A 17,987-nucleotide genomic window follows, 5' to 3' on the forward strand; every position below is an offset into this window, starting at 1 on the left:
GATATCGATGGGATCATATTTTCTTTCTCTCTGTTTTACAATCAAGTCAGATCCTGTTCTTATCCGATTAGTATTATTTATTAGTTTTTCCTTTTTTTTTTTTAGCTATTTTCAGAAAAAAATGTATTCTCTGAAATTTTGTAAATATGTTAAATATTGACAAATTCTTTTATGAATAAACAGTTTTTCTTAACCTTTTGAAAGAGATTGAAAAGCAGGAAGTCCGAACCCCCGAGCAGCGACTTGCTGAAAACTGAATTGGGTTTTGTTGCGCCGTAAATGTGTTACTTTAAGAAGTTTATCAGCGCCGCGTACATCAGTGCCCATCTGGCTTCAAAGGTCAGCGCAGTGAAATCAAACACCTTTTTTTTTTGTTGTCTTTTTATATGCCACAGTGCAGCTCAGCTACATGTGAAACTCTTTTCCTTTCACTGCCTGTGATTTGACTAAACCATTCGGTCCTGTAGCTTTTAAAGCGTTGATCGTCGGGTTAAATTGTAGGACTCGGTACATAACATAAATTTCTGTCAAATTCAACTAAATTGATACATTTTAAAGTTTTAAAATTTGTTAGAAATGTTGTAGTTTTTAAATTTTGAATCCTAAGATCTTTATAATTTTCTGTTTTTTTTTTTTTTTTGTTTTTCAAAATTCCTCACACAGATTTGGCTAAAAAAAAGACTAACTCTCACCACATCATCGTATTCATCAGTTTTTCATTTGTACATTTTCCTCCCACCTTCCTGTTTATTTTTTTTTTTTAGTGGGAACAACTTTATTTTTTTAAATGTTGGTCATTTGTAAATCAAGTCAACCTCTTTTTTTCAGGATGTTCCTTCATCATAATGTTATGGAAAGCAGTTTTGTTTTACTCATTTTAGCACATTTGATTAATTTCATTTTGTTTTTGGTTCAGTTCAGAGAATCGCCAAGATGGTTGCTCTGTTTTAATGAGTTTGTAAGCTTGCTGTGAATATTTTATTTATTTATTTTTTTAGTCGCTTAGAATTTATCGACAAAGTATGTGAACTTTGAGCAGATTTATCCTTCCATAAGGAGCTCACATACAGGATTATAGCATACTTCCTGTTATAATTCCTAATAGTGAATGCAAAACTAACTCCTACTTTCTGTGCAGGTTTAAAATGCAGATTAAAAAATTGGCAAAAATAGTTAATTCTTCTAGCCTTTGGGAAATGTTGATATAAATTCAGATTAAACTTCTGATCAGTTAAGAAAAAAGAGTTGTATAAAAAATAAATTGTGGTCCGAAAGATCACCGCACTGTGAAATGTTGTTGGCTAATGTTGCTGCGTTTACTAGAAAGCCATTTTCAAATCGGACGATGAAGGTGAGTGCCACTAATTTCCCCTTTAAGTTCAATCAGGCGTGACGCAATGAGGAAGTTGCGGCAGTTTTATTGTATGAATGACTGGAATAACCTTGTGAAGAAAATCTTTTCAAACGATTATTTGAGCTGAATTGAGTGAGAGGGAAAATGAGCGGACTGTATTCATACTTCAGTCTGTGGTTTAGCTGAGTGCGAAGTGAACTCTCCTGTTCTGCAGCTCCGTTCATTATGGTTTAATATTCTTACCATGCGCCACTTTACCTTCATCAAGTTAGCCGACAAAAAGCACAACAAACTTCCTGTTGAAACAACACTTGGAGTACGACGTTTTCATACTTTGTCCCATAAATGTTTGATACTTTGTCTATATTTGAAAAAAAAACATATATATAGGATATATATATATATATATAGACAGAAGGAGATATTGCCGAGCACTTCTGTTTTGTTCTATCCTCAAGTAGAAAATTAAAGGGCAATTTCACTTTTTACCTTAAAAAATATGGCCGAATATAATCAATCGGCATAAAAATAGTTTTTGCAATGAAATGGTATTGAATTTTTTTTAATTACGTTGTAATATATATTTTTATAAATTGCATACAGGCAAGTCTGTTTTGCAGAATGGTGTTTTATCAAGAGTGCATTAAAGAAAATCAAAGGCATGCTACATTTCTATACAGTATATCGAAATTTTAATCTACAATTTTTTGTAACAATATGGCACAGAAAGTCCACAAAAAAGAAAAAAAACTTTATAACTATATAAAATTGCTACCTAGTAAAATAACCAGACACATTTTTTTTCTACTGTTAGGTTATAAAGCAAAGAAAATAGAAACTAAAGGAATAATTTTTCTTTTGCATAAATGTCATTTGAGTCATTTCCAAACTTTTGAGAAGTTAAAAGAAAAACTTAAAATGTAGACCCCTGATTAATATCTAATATGCATGTTAATTCATCAAAAGAAATACAACAAAAAATATACAGTTAATGAAATGAGAAAAATGCAAATGTTTGACTAAAACATAAATGTAAGTATTGTCCTTCAGTTGTTTCCAGTCATCTGGCTACTTTTATTTTGAAGCTGGACCTATACTTCCGGTCCAGTCCTCGATCTCTCCGTCCACCTTGACGACCCACCCCCTGTTAACCGTTCTTATAATTCCATCAGAGGCGCTTCATCACCCTCACTCCATCAACTCGTCTTTTCTTCCCCTCCGTCCAGCCCTGTCAATAACACCATTTTCTAAACATTTAAATTTCAAGGGGAGAAAAATGGCCAGCAGCTTCACGAGAATCCTCTCCTCCAAGAGAAACGTCGGAATCCTCTCGTTGGTCGGAGGCTCCGTAGCGGCTGGGTTTCTGCTCCATCGGGAACATGTCACCGCCGGAGAGCCTCTGCGCAGGAGATACCCCGCCAGGTAACTGCAATTCAGGCCTCTTTGGTCGTTATTTGATAAAAAAAAATAAAAAATAATTTTTATGGACAATTATTTTCTCCTATAAAATTATTTTTTAACAAATTGGACGTCGTTTTATTGACGCTAAATTGTACGTTTTTTCCCCCCTCTAAATGTAACGGTTCGTTTTAAACGTTAGAGTTTTAAGCTAATGAGGATGGAGGAGTGTAACATGGGGGGGGCGGAATAAAAACCTTTTCTGCTGGTCAGGAGTCCTCAAATATAGTGCTACCTGAATTATAAGGTCATAATTATAGGGAGTATTATGGCAAAATACTCCCTTCTAATATCATTCAGGCACAATGGGATTAACAAAATTAGCTATTCGACAGGGATTAGATTGGTGCTAAACGTTGAAGGCCAAAATGGAGCAGAAACTAGACCTTTGCTTATGCCGGAAAATTAATAAACGTTTAATTTAGGACATGCAAGAGCCATATGGAGACTATTGTGCCATATCTAGGTCAGAGAAAACCCGAATCATAAAGCACTGCCGAGCCATTTTACAATACATCATAAATCCAGCTTCATATACTCAGTCGTATGAGATCTGAACGGGCAACAATAAATAATCTGGTTCTTCTGCATGCTCTCGATATTCAGGTGTGCAACACCTGAATATGGAATAAAACATGTATGCGTTTGTTGGATGAATAAATTGCACCTTGTGTGAAAAAAAAGGTCATGTTGGATACATTCTTGCTCATTATAATCACAGATTGCACAGCAAAGATCTGTTTGTCGCTGGAGGTTTAAAAAGCACTTCTTCCAAATGATGAATAGACTAGATGTTTACTTACCAAAACTTGTGTATTAGAAACATGTAATGACCTGCATTATTAACTGGATGATATTTGGTGTCAGTCCAACAAAAGTTGTGTACGTGACTCATGGCACACCTGCCTGAACTATAAAACACGTCTGGAGATCAGTAAAACATTATCTGCTTCTAGGATAAAAGTCCTTTCATTGATCACAGGCGAGGCAACAGATAAAGGTTTTGCACACAATTGTTCCTTATTCTACTCATATGAATGAGTGAATGAATGAATGACTGCCATCTATCCACAGTGAAACAGTAGAATGAAATTAAATAGTGCCTCTCCTGTAAGTTGTAATCAGTATAAATTAAAAGCTAAGTTACGCACACCACTCTGTACAAACAAGTGTAAAAATGCAGCTATTTTTCTGTTTTGCTTCATCAACCTGCAAAACTATTTATTATTTATCCTTCAGCAAGTATTTTCTTTAGAATCAGGAGTACTGGGGCGAAAGGTGCGTTTTGACAAAATATCTTATTGAAAATAGTTTTTTTTTTATTTCAGTAATTGAATTAGAAAAAATGAAAGTGATGGAGTTCAAGTGCTTATTTCTATTTATGTGGATGACATTGACTTACTGCTAAAGGAAAACACAAGCAGAAAAAAATTAGAATATTACATGAGACCAGTGAAGTAAAGCAGGTTTTTAAAAAAAATACTAATATGTTGAGTCATTGCCTAGACTAGACAATCATGTCATATTCCTGCTTTTAAGCAAATGCAAGTTTATTTGTACAAGAAATATTAGCAACAAGGGAAGTTAAAGCACCTTTCGTACATAGCATAATAAACACTCATCAAAAGTCGCAATCCAGACTAAAACAAATTATCTTCTGTTTGTTAAAGACGACTCTTTTGTAGACGAGGATTTTTCTTTTGCTTTGATTTAAAGGAACTCAGTGTTTCAGCATTGTACAGCTTTCTGGAAGCTTATGCAGCATAAAACCTGAATGCTGTTTCTCCATGTTTGGTTCTGGTTCTGGTGAACATTAGTATGTCTCTATGTGTTTTTGGTGCTAAGCCGTTCAGTGATTTATAAACTAACAGAAGCATTTTAAAGTCTGTTCTCTGAGCTACAGGGAGCCAGTGGAAGGACTTTAGAACTGGGGTGATGTGCTCTGTCTTCCTGGTCTTAATGAGATCAGCTGTCTGATTGACTTTTCGGCAGAGCTGTGAAGACACTGTTGTAGTAATCAGTGTGACTAAACGCCTGGATGAGTTTCTCGAGATCTTGTTGCGACGTTAGTCCTTTCATCCCAGAAATGTTCTTTAAGTGATAGAAGGCCAACTTTGTTACTGTCTTTACGTGTTTCTGAAAGTTCAGTTCTGAATCCATCGCCACACCCAGATTTCCAAACTAACCCATAGTTTCTGGCTATAATTACTGAAGCTGACTCATCACTTTCTCTTTAGCTTCCAAAGATAATAACTTCAGTTTTGTTTTTGTTCAGTTGGAAAAAGTTGTGGCATGTCCACCCATTGATTTTTTTTCCCCCTCAGCATCTGTTCAGTTCATAGTCACCTGCTGACATTATAATCTAGAGCTGTGTATCATCCACATAATGATGGTAATTTTATAATCTGAGCTAGTGGGACTGTGTGGATATTAACTAAGAAGAGTCCCAGGTTTGAACCTTGTGGAAGCTTGGAAACAACTTGTGTTGCCTGTCAAAACCAAAATCTGAAAAGCACAACTTAAAAAACCCAAACTTGGTCTACTGGTCTAAAAATTCTTACTTTTCATCTGTATTAATTTCATCCTAAAGCCTACCGTCTTCAGACTTTTTTTAAATCCCAACATCTTAATTATTTAATTCATTAAAGTTAATGGCATTAAATAATTCATTTGAAGTTGCTGTTGGGATTTGTGCCTCCCCGCCCTCCCCTCTCTTTCTCTCTCTCTCTCTCTCTCTCTCTCATTAGTAAATAGGATTGTTGGATTGTTTACAACAGGGTATACTGTTAGTCAAAGGCCACACAGGTTTAGATTTCTGTTGCCTGTGGGTAAAAAAACAAAACAAGTAAAAGGTATTTTTAGTGAGTTAAAAGTTTCTGCACTGTTGTCCAGAGCTCAGCAGCGCTGTCAAAGATCAATGGAGTCTTGCCTTATCTCATTTTCCTATTTGCACAGCGCGGAGTATCCTGACCTGCGCAAACACAACAACTGCATGGCCAGCAACCTGACACCGGCCATCTACGCCAAGCTATGCGATAAGGCCACGCCCAACGGGTACACGATTGACCAGGCCATCCAGACGGGCGTGGACAACCCGGGCCACCCCTTCATCAAAACCGTTGGCCTGGTAGCAGGAGACGAGGAGTCCTACGAGGTCAGACACAACACCGGGGCCGGGGCGCAGCTTTAAGCAAACTAAACCCACCTCCTTTAACTGCAGCTGGTGCATTTGTTGAAATCTGTTTTCGATACATGCTGACACTTTTAATGGACTTTTAATGCAAGCCTTTAATGCAACTTTGCCTTAAAAATGTCACCATTTACTCTAGACAACAGTTGTAAACATTCATGAAGACTAATTCATATTCATGACAGTGTGTTATGTAAGTCTTATACACACCTCTTCAAATGAAGTGTGACCTGATTTTCTTCTGTTTTCATTGTTGGCAAAAATGAACAGAGTTCATGATGGTAAAGATACTTAGACAAAAAGAAGCCCTTCTGCACCGACCAAATAAAACTTGTTCCACTGGCAGATTATTTCACTTATAACATGGGAAAAAAGTCTTGTAATAAATGACTTTACCTGCCAATGGAACAAGTACTTTTTCATTAATAATAAGGAATTATTTACTTAAATAAGTTATTTACTTAAATAAGTTATTTACTTGCTGAAAAGTTACTTGCACGTTAGTTTTTCTTATTTCAAGTGTACTAAGATATTTGCACTATAAACTTGACCAAAATTACTTGGTAAGGCTTTTATGTTTTTGCAGTGTGAGCCTGGTGGTAGAGGCGCTAGTAGTAGGACAGCTCACCAGCGGCTCACTTTTTTGTGCTTAAAAAAATGTTAAACGTTACAAAGATTCAGAGGTGTGTGAGCAGATGACATAAGTTCAATTTGTCAGATATAAAACCTAGCTTAAGCTGTCTTTCCTGTCATTGTTATTGGTGTATAAAAACACTATTTAAAATAAACAACACTTAGCCTTGTGGGGGAGGCAAGGAAAGCCTGGTGGCCCGCCAGGCTGATAATACACTGGGAGAAACCCTGCAGGCAACATCAATACAAAATTGACATTGCTTTTATCTCCTTTCCGAAACAAACTTTTAGGTTACATGAAAATAATTGCAGATCTAAATCTGAAGGAGTTTTGGGTTTAACTGAATGTGTTTCTGTTTAGGTGTTTGCAGACCTCTTGGATCCTGTCATCAAAGAGAGGCACAATGGTTATGATCCCCGCGTAATGAAACACCCCACTGACCTGAATGCCACCAAGGTACTTCAGCTCTATTGTACTGACTCAGCAGTCAGCTCCGATTTTTGGTTTGACCTCATTTTAGGGGAAATTCCTTTAATTCTTTTTTTCTTTTCCTTTTCCTGAAACCAACTGGCGCCATCTTGGATGTTATTATTTTATTACTTTAAAAAGGAATTGAAATGTTTTTTTATTGGCATTTTTTTAATATATTTCTAATATTGTGTAAAAGTAAAATGAGGCTTAAATGGTTAAATGAAACATCTGCAGAATGTGCCAATTTTTTTTATCCACTTAATCATCAGAATAATTGATAGAATAAGACATGAGGGGTGAGCAGTTATCATATCGTTTATCATTTATCATGATAATTTTCTTGACGCAATAAGCATTTTATTTTATTGTTCTCACGATAAATTCTAATGAAATGATGTCTTTTTTGGTCAGGATTGTTATTTTTACTATTTTCTCCACCCTTAGCTCGACAAGAGCATCAATAAATTTGAAAATATGATTAACAGCAGTTCCTGTGTGCAGTTTAGTGATATAAATCTCTTCTGTATGTGTCTGGTGTCCTAAAGAATCATGTTGGATTTAATTTCTCTTTAGAATCAATAAAATATTTTTGAATTTTGAATTTGAATCACAGACGGTTTTTCAAGTGCAGCATTTTGTTTTTGTCGGGTTACGATTGCTGTTCACCCACAGCCCTCCAGTTACCTAAGAAGAAATAATAAATATTTGTCTTTTTGTTCACGTTTATCATTGTCACAATATTGTGATAAAACTGTAAGTCCATTCCTCCCACCCCTGTAATCGCTTTACTAAAACAATTGTCCGATGCAGCCCTAATCGACAAACTTCTCCAAACATTTCAGATCCAGTCCGGAGTATTCGATGAGCGCTACGTGCTGTCGTCCAGGGTGAGGACCGGCCGCAGCATCAGGGGCCTGAGCCTGCCCCCCGCCTGCACCCGGGCGGAGCGCCGAGAGGTGGAGCGGGTGGTGGTGGACGCCCTGTCTGGGCTGAAGGGAGACCTGGCTGGAAAATACTACAGTCTTACTCTGATGACCGAGCAGGAGCAGCAGCAGCTCATTGATGTAAGTGAAGCGTGTTTAATATCAGGAACGACAACTGTCTGGGCTAAACATTGATTTTAACTCTTCTGCATGTCGGTAAGGTGACGTAGGTCGCCATTTTTGCAACTTCTTTGGAATGCTGAGTAATTTTGGTTCTTGAAAAAAAATCCAGATCAGGTATCTGTGACCGTGTGCAGATACACAATACACATGGTACTTTAAATAGTATTTAAAGTACCATTTAAAAATGAAGAATTTCTTGTTCTGTTCATTTTAGAGCTAATGTTTAGAGCTTTAAAATATTCATTGTAAAAAAATTTCCATTGTGATAAAACTTTGAAAATAAACCACAAAAGAATAGAAATTAAAAAAAAAAAAAAACTAGGCTTAAAATATTTAATTTTGTTCCTTTTGGCCTTCCATATAGCCACCTTCCTAAAATAATAACTTTTGGAAATAAAGAGGCAGTGATTTTTATTTTATTTTTTACTTTTTTTGTCAAAATTACTAATGGGGAAAAAATAACTTAGGTCATTATATTCAGAAGGTGATGATATGTGTTATGATGTTAATTTTTTTTAAAGTTTATTATCAGGTTACTTAGTTATCCTAACAGTAAAACAACAAATCTTGTCCAGTCTAAGTTGTGTATAAAAAATATATTTTTTTGTGTATTTATCAGGATCACTTCCTGTTCGACAAACCTGTGTCGCCACTCCTGACCTGCGCAGGCATGGCCCGTGATTGGCCAGACGCCCGCGGTATTTGGTAAGCAGAAAATTTAAATCTCCAGCCTGTCAGGCAAATTGCATTTGTCGTATTGGTTGTGCTCTGACGGGACTTTTCAACTTAGCAATGATGAGTTTTACGAAACCCTTGGGTGAATTTTGCCTCGATGTTTCTGCTGCTCCTTTGTGTTTTGAGGTGAAAAGGAAATGAGCAGCATTTCAGATTAGCCGCAGGAATAAACCCCAGTTCCAACGTGCCTGACAGCCGAAATCAATCACCTTCCTCCATGTTTGTTTCCTCTGTAAAGCTTACCAGTCACTCCTCCTCTTAATAATGCAAACTTCACCTCATCATCTCCTCTTTCAGTTAAACTACAGCTTCTAGTTTTCATCTGAACTAGAAGCTGTTTTTTTCTCCCTCTGGCACTCCTCTTGTTTCTGTTACTTCCTTTATTCTGTGATCTACTGATCCTCTCCTCTTTCTATTGTTCTGTCTTGTCTGGCTTTTCCTCCCTTGACGCAGACGCCGCCCTCTGTTAAAAAAGAAGAGAGTGGTTTGAAGGGAAAAAATTGATTTTGTTGCTTTAAAATGTGAAACTGATGCTAAGATATCGTCATCATGACGGGGTTCAGACAGGTGCTTGAAATCCTTGAAAATGCTTGAATTTAGTTGAGGTGTTTTCAAGGTTTGGAAAGTACTTGCTTTCTGTATAAAGTCATTGAAAGTGTTTGATGTTCACATTGCATGATTTTGTAATAAAGTTCTAACGTTTGATTAAAAACCGAAATTTGGAAAACGCTATTTACAGCTGAAACCAGATATTTTCATACATCTAATAAAAAGACAGTTGAATCAGACTAAACTTTTCTTGTTTTAGGTCAGTTTAAAATTACCAAAATTATTTCTATTTGCCAAATGGCAGAAAACTTAGCGAGAACATTTTTTCTTTTAGATTTTGTTGGGAGTTTTGTAACTTTCTCTATATATTGTGTTTAAGCGTTTCATTTGAGTAGGAAGACCTTTAAGATTTGTTTGGATTGTTTCAATGGAACGAATATTTATTATCCCTAATGACTCAACAATTTATCGATCTGTTTAATTGAAATAATACATTCTAATTTTAAAGAAAGTTATTAAAACTGGGAACTTTTTATTAAATTTGAGTTTTGTTCTTGAACCAATCAGGGTTGTGTGTGTGTGTGTGTGTGTGTGTGTGTGTGTGTTTGAGAAACATTTCAAAACATAAAATTATGTTACATTTCAGATTACATAGAATGCTATCAAAAGACTTTTAATGTTGGACTAATACACCACATGAGAGAATAAAATTGGTGAAAAACTGATTATTTTACTTTAAAACTTGTATGTTTGTTTTGGTCTAAAAAGATGAAAAGATTTATTACCCAACAGATTTACTATCTGACCGCTATGTGTCAGAAATGTACATTCGGCCGTTATCGTCAGTCATGTCATTTTAATGTTTTGGCTTTATGATTAGAGAACAAATAGCATCGTTAAATTTAAGAATAAAAAACCACCATGTTGAATTTATCACAAAATTTTTTTTAAAGCTGCAAAATATTTCAAAGTGCTGTCGTCGTCAGTGTTGTTAAAATACAGCCGGGGAGCAAAATCCAGTAGAATATTTAAAGCTCCATCCATTCAGATCCCGCATGCCGTCCCTGTCCTCAATGACCACACCAGATGTAGACGTTTAATGGTGCTAAAAAAAAAAATCTTCATCACTAAAAGCCCAAATTGAAATGAAATTCATGCTGACATTCGCTGTGTTTCCTTTACAAATGTCCAAAAAAAACCTTGTCAGTGTTCCAAAAAGTTTGAAAAAACCCAATTTCACACTTATGGTGTTTCCATTAAAGAACAAGGTTACTCAAAACGGACGTGTTTCCATGAAGCAAACTTATTTTCAAAGTGTCAAACTGAGCAATGACATGGCTCTTGAGTGCGTGTGAACAGTTAATCGACACTCTGAAAAGACGGGGCAGCTTAACGTGAAAAGAACAGATGGTACTATAATAGCATGCGTCCGAGCTGTTTATGAAGTAGAAAACCTCCCTGTTTGCAGGCACAACAATGAGAAGACCTTTTTGATTTGGATCAATGAGGAGGATCACACCAGAGTGATCTCCATGGAGAAGGGAGGCAACATGAAGAGGGTCTTTGAGAGGTTCTGCAGAGGCCTCAAGGAGGTAAGACATGCTCGCAGTTGAGAATGGATCCTTCCCGATTACTTAAAGGGGCAGTGTTATGTGTTTTCCAGGCACATAGTGCCATTTTACAGCATGATCAAGTAACTGTGTTGCCGTGAGTTGTTTTAAAAATGCTACATAAATATATCAGATATGACTTGAAAGAAAATTTACTTCCTTATTTAACGCCTCTGTCTCTTTAAAAACTCCCATTCTTTCTGAAGCTCCACCTTCAGGAAGTCATCACAACATGGCTCCTCTATCAACATTTTAACAATGTTTTCACCAGTGAAGCACTGAGACGTAGCTCCTATAATGAGCTCAGCAGATGCTCAGTTCCACCAGGTGTTTGCTAATTGCTGCTGGCTAGTCTGAAGGAGCTAAGGAGTCTGGAAGCTTGGTTGCTTGGAAACTGCAGCTCAGAGGAAGAGCTTAGTCCTCGAAGGCGGACCTAGGTTCCCCCAGAGTGTTTTACACAGCTCAGTGAGAAATACTTTAATGGAGATTAAAGTATTTCTCAAACATGAATGAAAGAATCAAAGCAAACGTCCAGGTATGTTTTTGATGAGGGAATAACATAATAACATGATGTGAGCCTCAAAAACGTCAGTTTCACATAATACTGCCCATTAAAGATGTTGAGGGAAGACAGAAAGTAAGCAGCTATTCTGGTCGATATTTGTCAGTGTGATGCTAAGTGTCTCTGTGGCAACTTGATTGCAGCCCAGAACTGAGTCTGCTCTGCATTATCTAATATAGATGTGCTTATATTGTTATTGTGGGCTGTTTCTGCTGCTAGACGGCTTTCTAAACTCAATGCGGGGCCATTAGTGTTGTCTAAAAACAGGAAGACGTCCTCCTGCTTCGAAAATAAAGCCTGTTGGCAGACGTACAGGACGCACCGTCCACACATGGTCATGTGAATATAAGTTATTTCCTAATCAACGAGTAAAGGAGAAGCAAAAATACCACAGCTCTCTCCTACAAGTTTGATGTCTTACTCCCACTTTCACAGTCATACCGGGTTTTTTGTGTGTATGTGTGTGGGTGGGTGGGTGTGCGTGCGTGCGTGTCATGCATGGTTTGTAGAAAAAATAAAATGCTGTTGAGCGATTGCGTTGAGTTAAACTCCTCCCCCCCCCCCCCCCCCTCAGGTGGAGCGGCTGATCCAGGAGAGAGGCTGGGAGTTCATGTGGAACGAGAGGCTCGGCTACATCCTGACGTGCCCCTCCAACCTGGGGACTGGACTTAGGGCCGGCGTCCACGTTAAGCTGCCCCGTCTGGGCAAGGTAACACACAAGCTGAAGCAGAGCCTGACGAGAAACACACAACTTTACTTTACAGTCACGAGGAGCAGCCGGAGCTGCGTTTACATTGCAGAAGGTGTCTGAAAAAACACGATTTTGCAGTTGCTGTGTTTCTGTTGCATAAGTCATGTAGAAATCACTTTTGAATAAGCTTGTTCACTTGATAAGTTATTAAAAATCATGGCAGCGACGAATGTAAACAGTTACATGAGATATGTTCGTAATTCATCCATGGTGCTAGCGCTCATCATCCATCAGCCACCACAGGAGACGGCGACGTCTTATTCAGGTGTTGGAGCGACAAGCGGAGGAGTTATGGATTCAACACATTAGTAATACACAACTTATTATGAACGGTGAGAGCTCTGGTGGGACCAGCTGCACATTGTCTGAAAAAACAAAAACAAACCATCACCTTCCTTCCACGTCCTGTTGTCTTCTTTGTCGTTTCCAGCAGCAGTAACGCTCACGTTGTTGATCACGTGACTCCTGTGGTGCGATAAGTGTTTCCATTGCGGTTTTGCAAAATACATCCTTTTAAATATGGCCGAAAAACCACCTCATCCCAGCGCTAAGACGTTTTACTGGAAAATATGTTTCAGTTAAGCTAATTTATTTTCGTAATTTCCAATTCATGGCTAATGGAATCGCAGCTTTTGTCTGTGTCAAATGTTATAAAGATGCAAAATACATTTATTTCCAGAAGTATTAACGTCTCTTTTATCTTTCCACATTTTGTTACATTAAAACTGAAAACTGAATGTTCTTTTTTTGTTTTGGTTTGGTTTTTACCCATACTTCTTTGCAAAATAGTTCAAACTTGGTCAGAATGGATGGAGAGGGTCTTTGACCGGAACTTTCTGGTTTTACATCTGGAGCCTCATGCATAAAGCGTGCGTTCGCACAAAAAATGTGCGGTCCCATATTTTACGCAAAAGTCGGCATGTATAAAAATTAACTTTGCGTCAAGGTTTGCGTAAATATGCGCTCACCTTTTCGCTGGCGTGAAAGTGTGCGGCCACGTTTGCCAGCCACGCAAACTTTTTCTGTGGACAATATTAAACCACAAAGCGTCAAAACTCACCAAAATACACTGAAATCTGATTGCATTCGTTGTTATTTAGACCAAGAAGCATCAAACCCGATGTTTTTCATGATTTTAATATTTTATTGTTTAAACGTAAACGATGAAACTGAACCGCATTTATCCTCAGACAATAAGCTAACACGCACACAAAATAAGGAAAATAAAAATAAAAGTATGTGAAAACCTTGCTCAACTGTAAATAGTAATTTTCCTCAGTTTTTGTCTCATAAAGATGTAACACGTTGGTCCGTGAGCCGAAGCGCATGGAATCCATCTGCGGGGTAATTTCATTGTCACTGAAAGAAGAAAACAGGGTTGGATCACCAGGTTAACTCAAACCTGCTGATTAAAAATAATCAACAGGTCTTATCACACACTGGTACCAAATGGTATTAGAAATGAGTAAACTCATCCAGCAGATGCCTGGTGATTTGTGTCTCATCAGCGTCCAGGCTGACTCCTCTCGTTTTTGCCGAACAGGATCCGCGCTTCAGTAAGATCCTGGACAACCTGCGCCTGCAGAAGCGCGGGACGGGCGGCGTGGACACGGCGGCCGTAGGCGGCGTGTTCGACATCTCCAACCTGGACCGCCTGGGACAGTCTGAGGTGGGGACAAAACATGACGTGTGGCACGTCCAACTGTTTCACTAGAGTTTCCTATCCGTTAATAACAAACACATTCAGTTTATGCAAATTAGAGTTTGTCATCTTGAACTATTTTTGTTTATAAGAGTTGAAAAGCCGGTCACAAAATAAGTTCCAGGTAATTTGTTGCTTTTTCTTTTTTTAAATATGTGAAAGCTCGCTGTTCAGATTCAAATTCCACAATACTTCCTTGATCCCAAATAGTAATTAAATCTTGTTGTAACTCATATTCATTCAAATTCTTAAAAGATTTATGGCCCGAGACGTAACAGGATTACTTAATGCATACATACTATGATTTGCAATAACCCTAAGATGAATAAATCTTACCCCACTCTATCCTTTGCAGGCATGCAGGAAAAAGTCTAGTAGTTTCTGACGATCGCTTCAGATCCACTGCAGGCTTGGCTTTGTCTATGCAGAAACCTGACATCTGAAAATGACGCACAACAGAGTCGGCACAGAAATTTCCCGACTGCTTCCTGATGTCCGTTTTGTCGTTGCCAGATGTTTTTCTGAGCTATGGCACTTATAGGCCCTTACTATTGAATGTACTCATCATCAATGATTTAATTCAATAGTTTTTGATGATTTGTGCCTTTATTTAAATTCTGCAAGTGAAAATTATGTTAAGTGTTTATTTCTGTATATGAAAAGAATATTTTCATTACAGATAATTGTAATGTTCATCTCATGAACATTACAAAGACTGAAAGTGTGTTTTGGTAATTTGCTTACATTTCTGATTCATCTTCAATAACAGATTTATAAAAAGAAACTGTAATTAATGTCTATAAATAAAGTAGGAATGTGACAAAAATAATATATATATCAGGGTGTCCATGCATCCTTAATAAAAAAGTCTTAATTTCATGAAAGGCCTTGAAATAATTTAAATTAACTTTTAAAAAGTAAATTGTTCTTAAATACGTTATTCGCAGGTCTTAAATTTTGTTTTGGCAGGATTATTTAAACTAATATACTCTAAGTAGTTTTTTTTGTGACTGAGTTGCATTCAGACATCTTCATTGTGTTCTTTCACTCAATGTGGTTCAGGCTACTGCTAGCTAGCTGCTAATATGCCCTAATATGCTAGCATTTTCCTGCCTAGCATGGCGAAGCTCAAATTCATTGTCAGTTGGCTGAACGATGTTCTCCATTGGCTCACTTCTGTTGCCAACGCAACTTTCATTGTACATTTGTTGCGATACAGGTCTTAAATATCATCCGTAAAGGTCTTAAAAAAGTCTTAAATTTGAGTCTTGAATTAAAATGTTTAATGACTTTCTTTCTCACTAAATCAAATAGCTGTCTAATTACTTGCAGAGGTAGTAGTTCAGAAACATTTTGCCATCTTTTTCTTTTGCCGACAAGGAATAACAGGATCTAAATGTGGTGTTTGTCTCCTACTCAGGTCCAGCTGGTGCAGACTGTGATCGATGGCGTCAACTACCTAATTGAGTGCGAGAAGCGGCTGGAGAAAGGCCAGGACATCAAGGTGCCAGCACCCCTTAAGCAGTTCAAGTAGACACTGGTCCCTTCATCGCTGCACACAAACCTCTGGGCACACACACAAACACACACACTCAGCCATGTGCCCATAGATATTTTAAAAAGATATCTATGTTGTCGCCTCATTAATTATTATTATTACTCTTCCATCACTATGCTACCTATCTAATCAACCACCCCGTCCCTGCTCCTCAGTATACTCTATAATTTCATCTATATATGTAATATGTAACCGTCTGGCTGGTAACGTCTCAGAACTTCATCAGACTCAAAACTCTCCGAGCTCAGATCGTAATTTTGCTTTAAAAGGATAAAAGTGATTTATAGAGTTATGGAAGCTGTGGGGCTGTTTTATTAAAGCAAAGCAAAAATAATCAGCTTCTCTGCATGGCCACAAATTTAAAAAAAAAATCAACAACACTCCCCTTCCCGTTGCTCCCACCTTTACTCAGTCGCACGTCCTGCACTCTGCCCCCCGTCATCTCCTCCTCCCTCCTGCGTGGTGATTTCCCTTCCTACATGGCACTTGTGTAGTCCCATACGTCCGTCCTCCATCGTGGAATGTGTGTACATAGTTCCTTTTCAGATGTTTGATGATTTAATTTGAATGTAGACTTTAGGTTTTATTTTCCAAACGGAAGGCTGGAGAGACGTTTGTTTTCTCCAGCAGATGTGTTCATCGGGTTCTAATGTTCCGAACACACACTTGGCCGGGTCGGGCTCCGTACTGTAAGCTCCTGAAGCAATATCGTTTGAGCCATAACAGATTGTCACACTGTCATGCCTTTTATTAAACAAATCATCTATTTAACAGTAGCACCTCTGTTTGTGTCTCATTTCACAATAGACTGCTGCCTTTTTCCTTTTTCTTTCTTTTAGCTTCTGTATCAGCTTTTTGAAATCCGGTGAGGATTTATTTCCAGTAAACAAAAAGCCCGAGCTTTAGGTAACCATGGCGACTAAGCTTTCAGGTCATAATTGTGATTAGCATTGTTCCTTGATGCCATGTGACCCATCTTCAGTAAAAAAAAATAAAAACTTGTTCACACTGTTCCTATTTTCATATAGACATGAGTTGTTTTTTTTTGTTAAATTTATAAATTCAAACACTGTTTCATAAAACCTTTTACATTTTGTTATATTACAACCACAATTGTGTTATATATTTTAATAGCATTTCACATGATATATAATAACTCAAAGAGATACGTAATTGTAAAGTGAAAGGGAAATGGTGCATGCTTTTAAAAATTTCTTACGAAGCAAAAATCTGAAAAGTGTGGCATGCATTTGTAGTCTGCTCTCGTGGAAATATTTATTCACTCTCCTTTGCAAAAATAGCTGAAAAACGGTCAAGTCTGGACTGTCTTCTGAACATCAATTTTTGAAGGTATTGCCACAGATTCTCAGTTAGATTTGCATCTGGGCTTTGACTAAGCCATTTCTGCGATGGAGGAAGCAAAACATTAAAAACATAACTCATCTCTAAAGATGAATCATGAATATACTGGTATCAAGTCTGATGGATGGTGGTAGAACCACCATCCATCAGATGGTGGTTGTTGTTAATATCTGGTTCGATATTAACAACGAACCAGAAAATGGTCAGTTGTCATTTAATAAATCAAAAGGAAACTTAAATGGAGCTCTGGAGGTATAACGGAGGATCCAGCAGTGAAAGAAGAAAGAGGAGCGTAAATGCTGCAGAAGTGGAAATGACAAAACGACCAGAAGAGCCAATCACAGGTGAGTGGGCGCAGCTGGGGAAGGGTGAAGGCAGAGGCGAATGAGGAAGTGATAAACAGCTGGGAAGGGGAGCAGAACGGCAGGGTGAGGGTGAAGCAAAGCAGAGAGAACTTAAGGAGAGAAAAACTGAAAATGAACAGGAAACAGAAAGAAACACTGAAATGGGGGAAACAAGTTTAAAGCAGAAATAAATGAACTAACAAAAGGAATAACTGAAATAGCAAGATCCAAGACAACGAACAAAACCTGAACATAAATGAGAACCAATCATCCAACAATCAATAGAAATGCACAATAACAAGTGGTTTATGTGAATAAGGGTTAAGAAGGACATAAATGCTTTTTGGCAGGCCACTTTGTAAACATAATGTAAATAATGCGTATAAATTAAAATCCATAGTTTTTTTTTTTTATCTTTTGAGAGATACACGTCGCATTTCTAATCAAAAAGAAAGAAATTTATTTGTTAGATATAATAGTTTTAAATCTTAATCCACCCAGAAATATGAAAAACTCTAGCCTTCATTTCATGCCTCTCTGACTAAAGCTCCCCTCCTCACCCAGCCAATCGGTTTTCATCCTTACACACAGATTTAATCTT

The 17,987-nt window shown here is 37.5% G+C and overlaps 1 protein-coding gene across 1 annotated transcript; it reads left to right on the forward strand.

Moving 5' to 3' along the window:
• The first annotated feature begins 2,466 nt into the window (after nucleotides 1–2,466).
• Nucleotides 2,467–16,454, forward strand: LOC103152827 (creatine kinase U-type, mitochondrial-like). The gene is made up of 9 exons (XM_007573455.2): nucleotides 2,467–2,776; nucleotides 5,768–5,966; nucleotides 6,997–7,092; nucleotides 7,950–8,171; nucleotides 8,833–8,918; nucleotides 10,966–11,089; nucleotides 12,244–12,378; nucleotides 13,964–14,089; nucleotides 15,543–16,454. The coding sequence occupies exons 1-9, from the start codon at nucleotides 2,631–2,633 to the stop codon at nucleotides 15,654–15,656; spliced, it is 1,248 nt and encodes a 415-aa protein (XP_007573517.1). The 5' UTR covers nucleotides 2,467–2,630; the 3' UTR covers nucleotides 15,657–16,454.
• The last annotated feature ends 1,533 nt before the right edge of the window (nucleotides 16,455–17,987 follow it).

The sequence above is a fragment of the Poecilia formosa genome, unplaced genomic scaffold, assembly GCF_000485575.1.
Source record: "Poecilia formosa unplaced genomic scaffold, Poecilia_formosa-5.1.2 Scaffold330, whole genome shotgun sequence".
NCBI lineage: Eukaryota > Metazoa > Chordata > Actinopteri > Cyprinodontiformes > Poeciliidae > Poecilia > Poecilia formosa.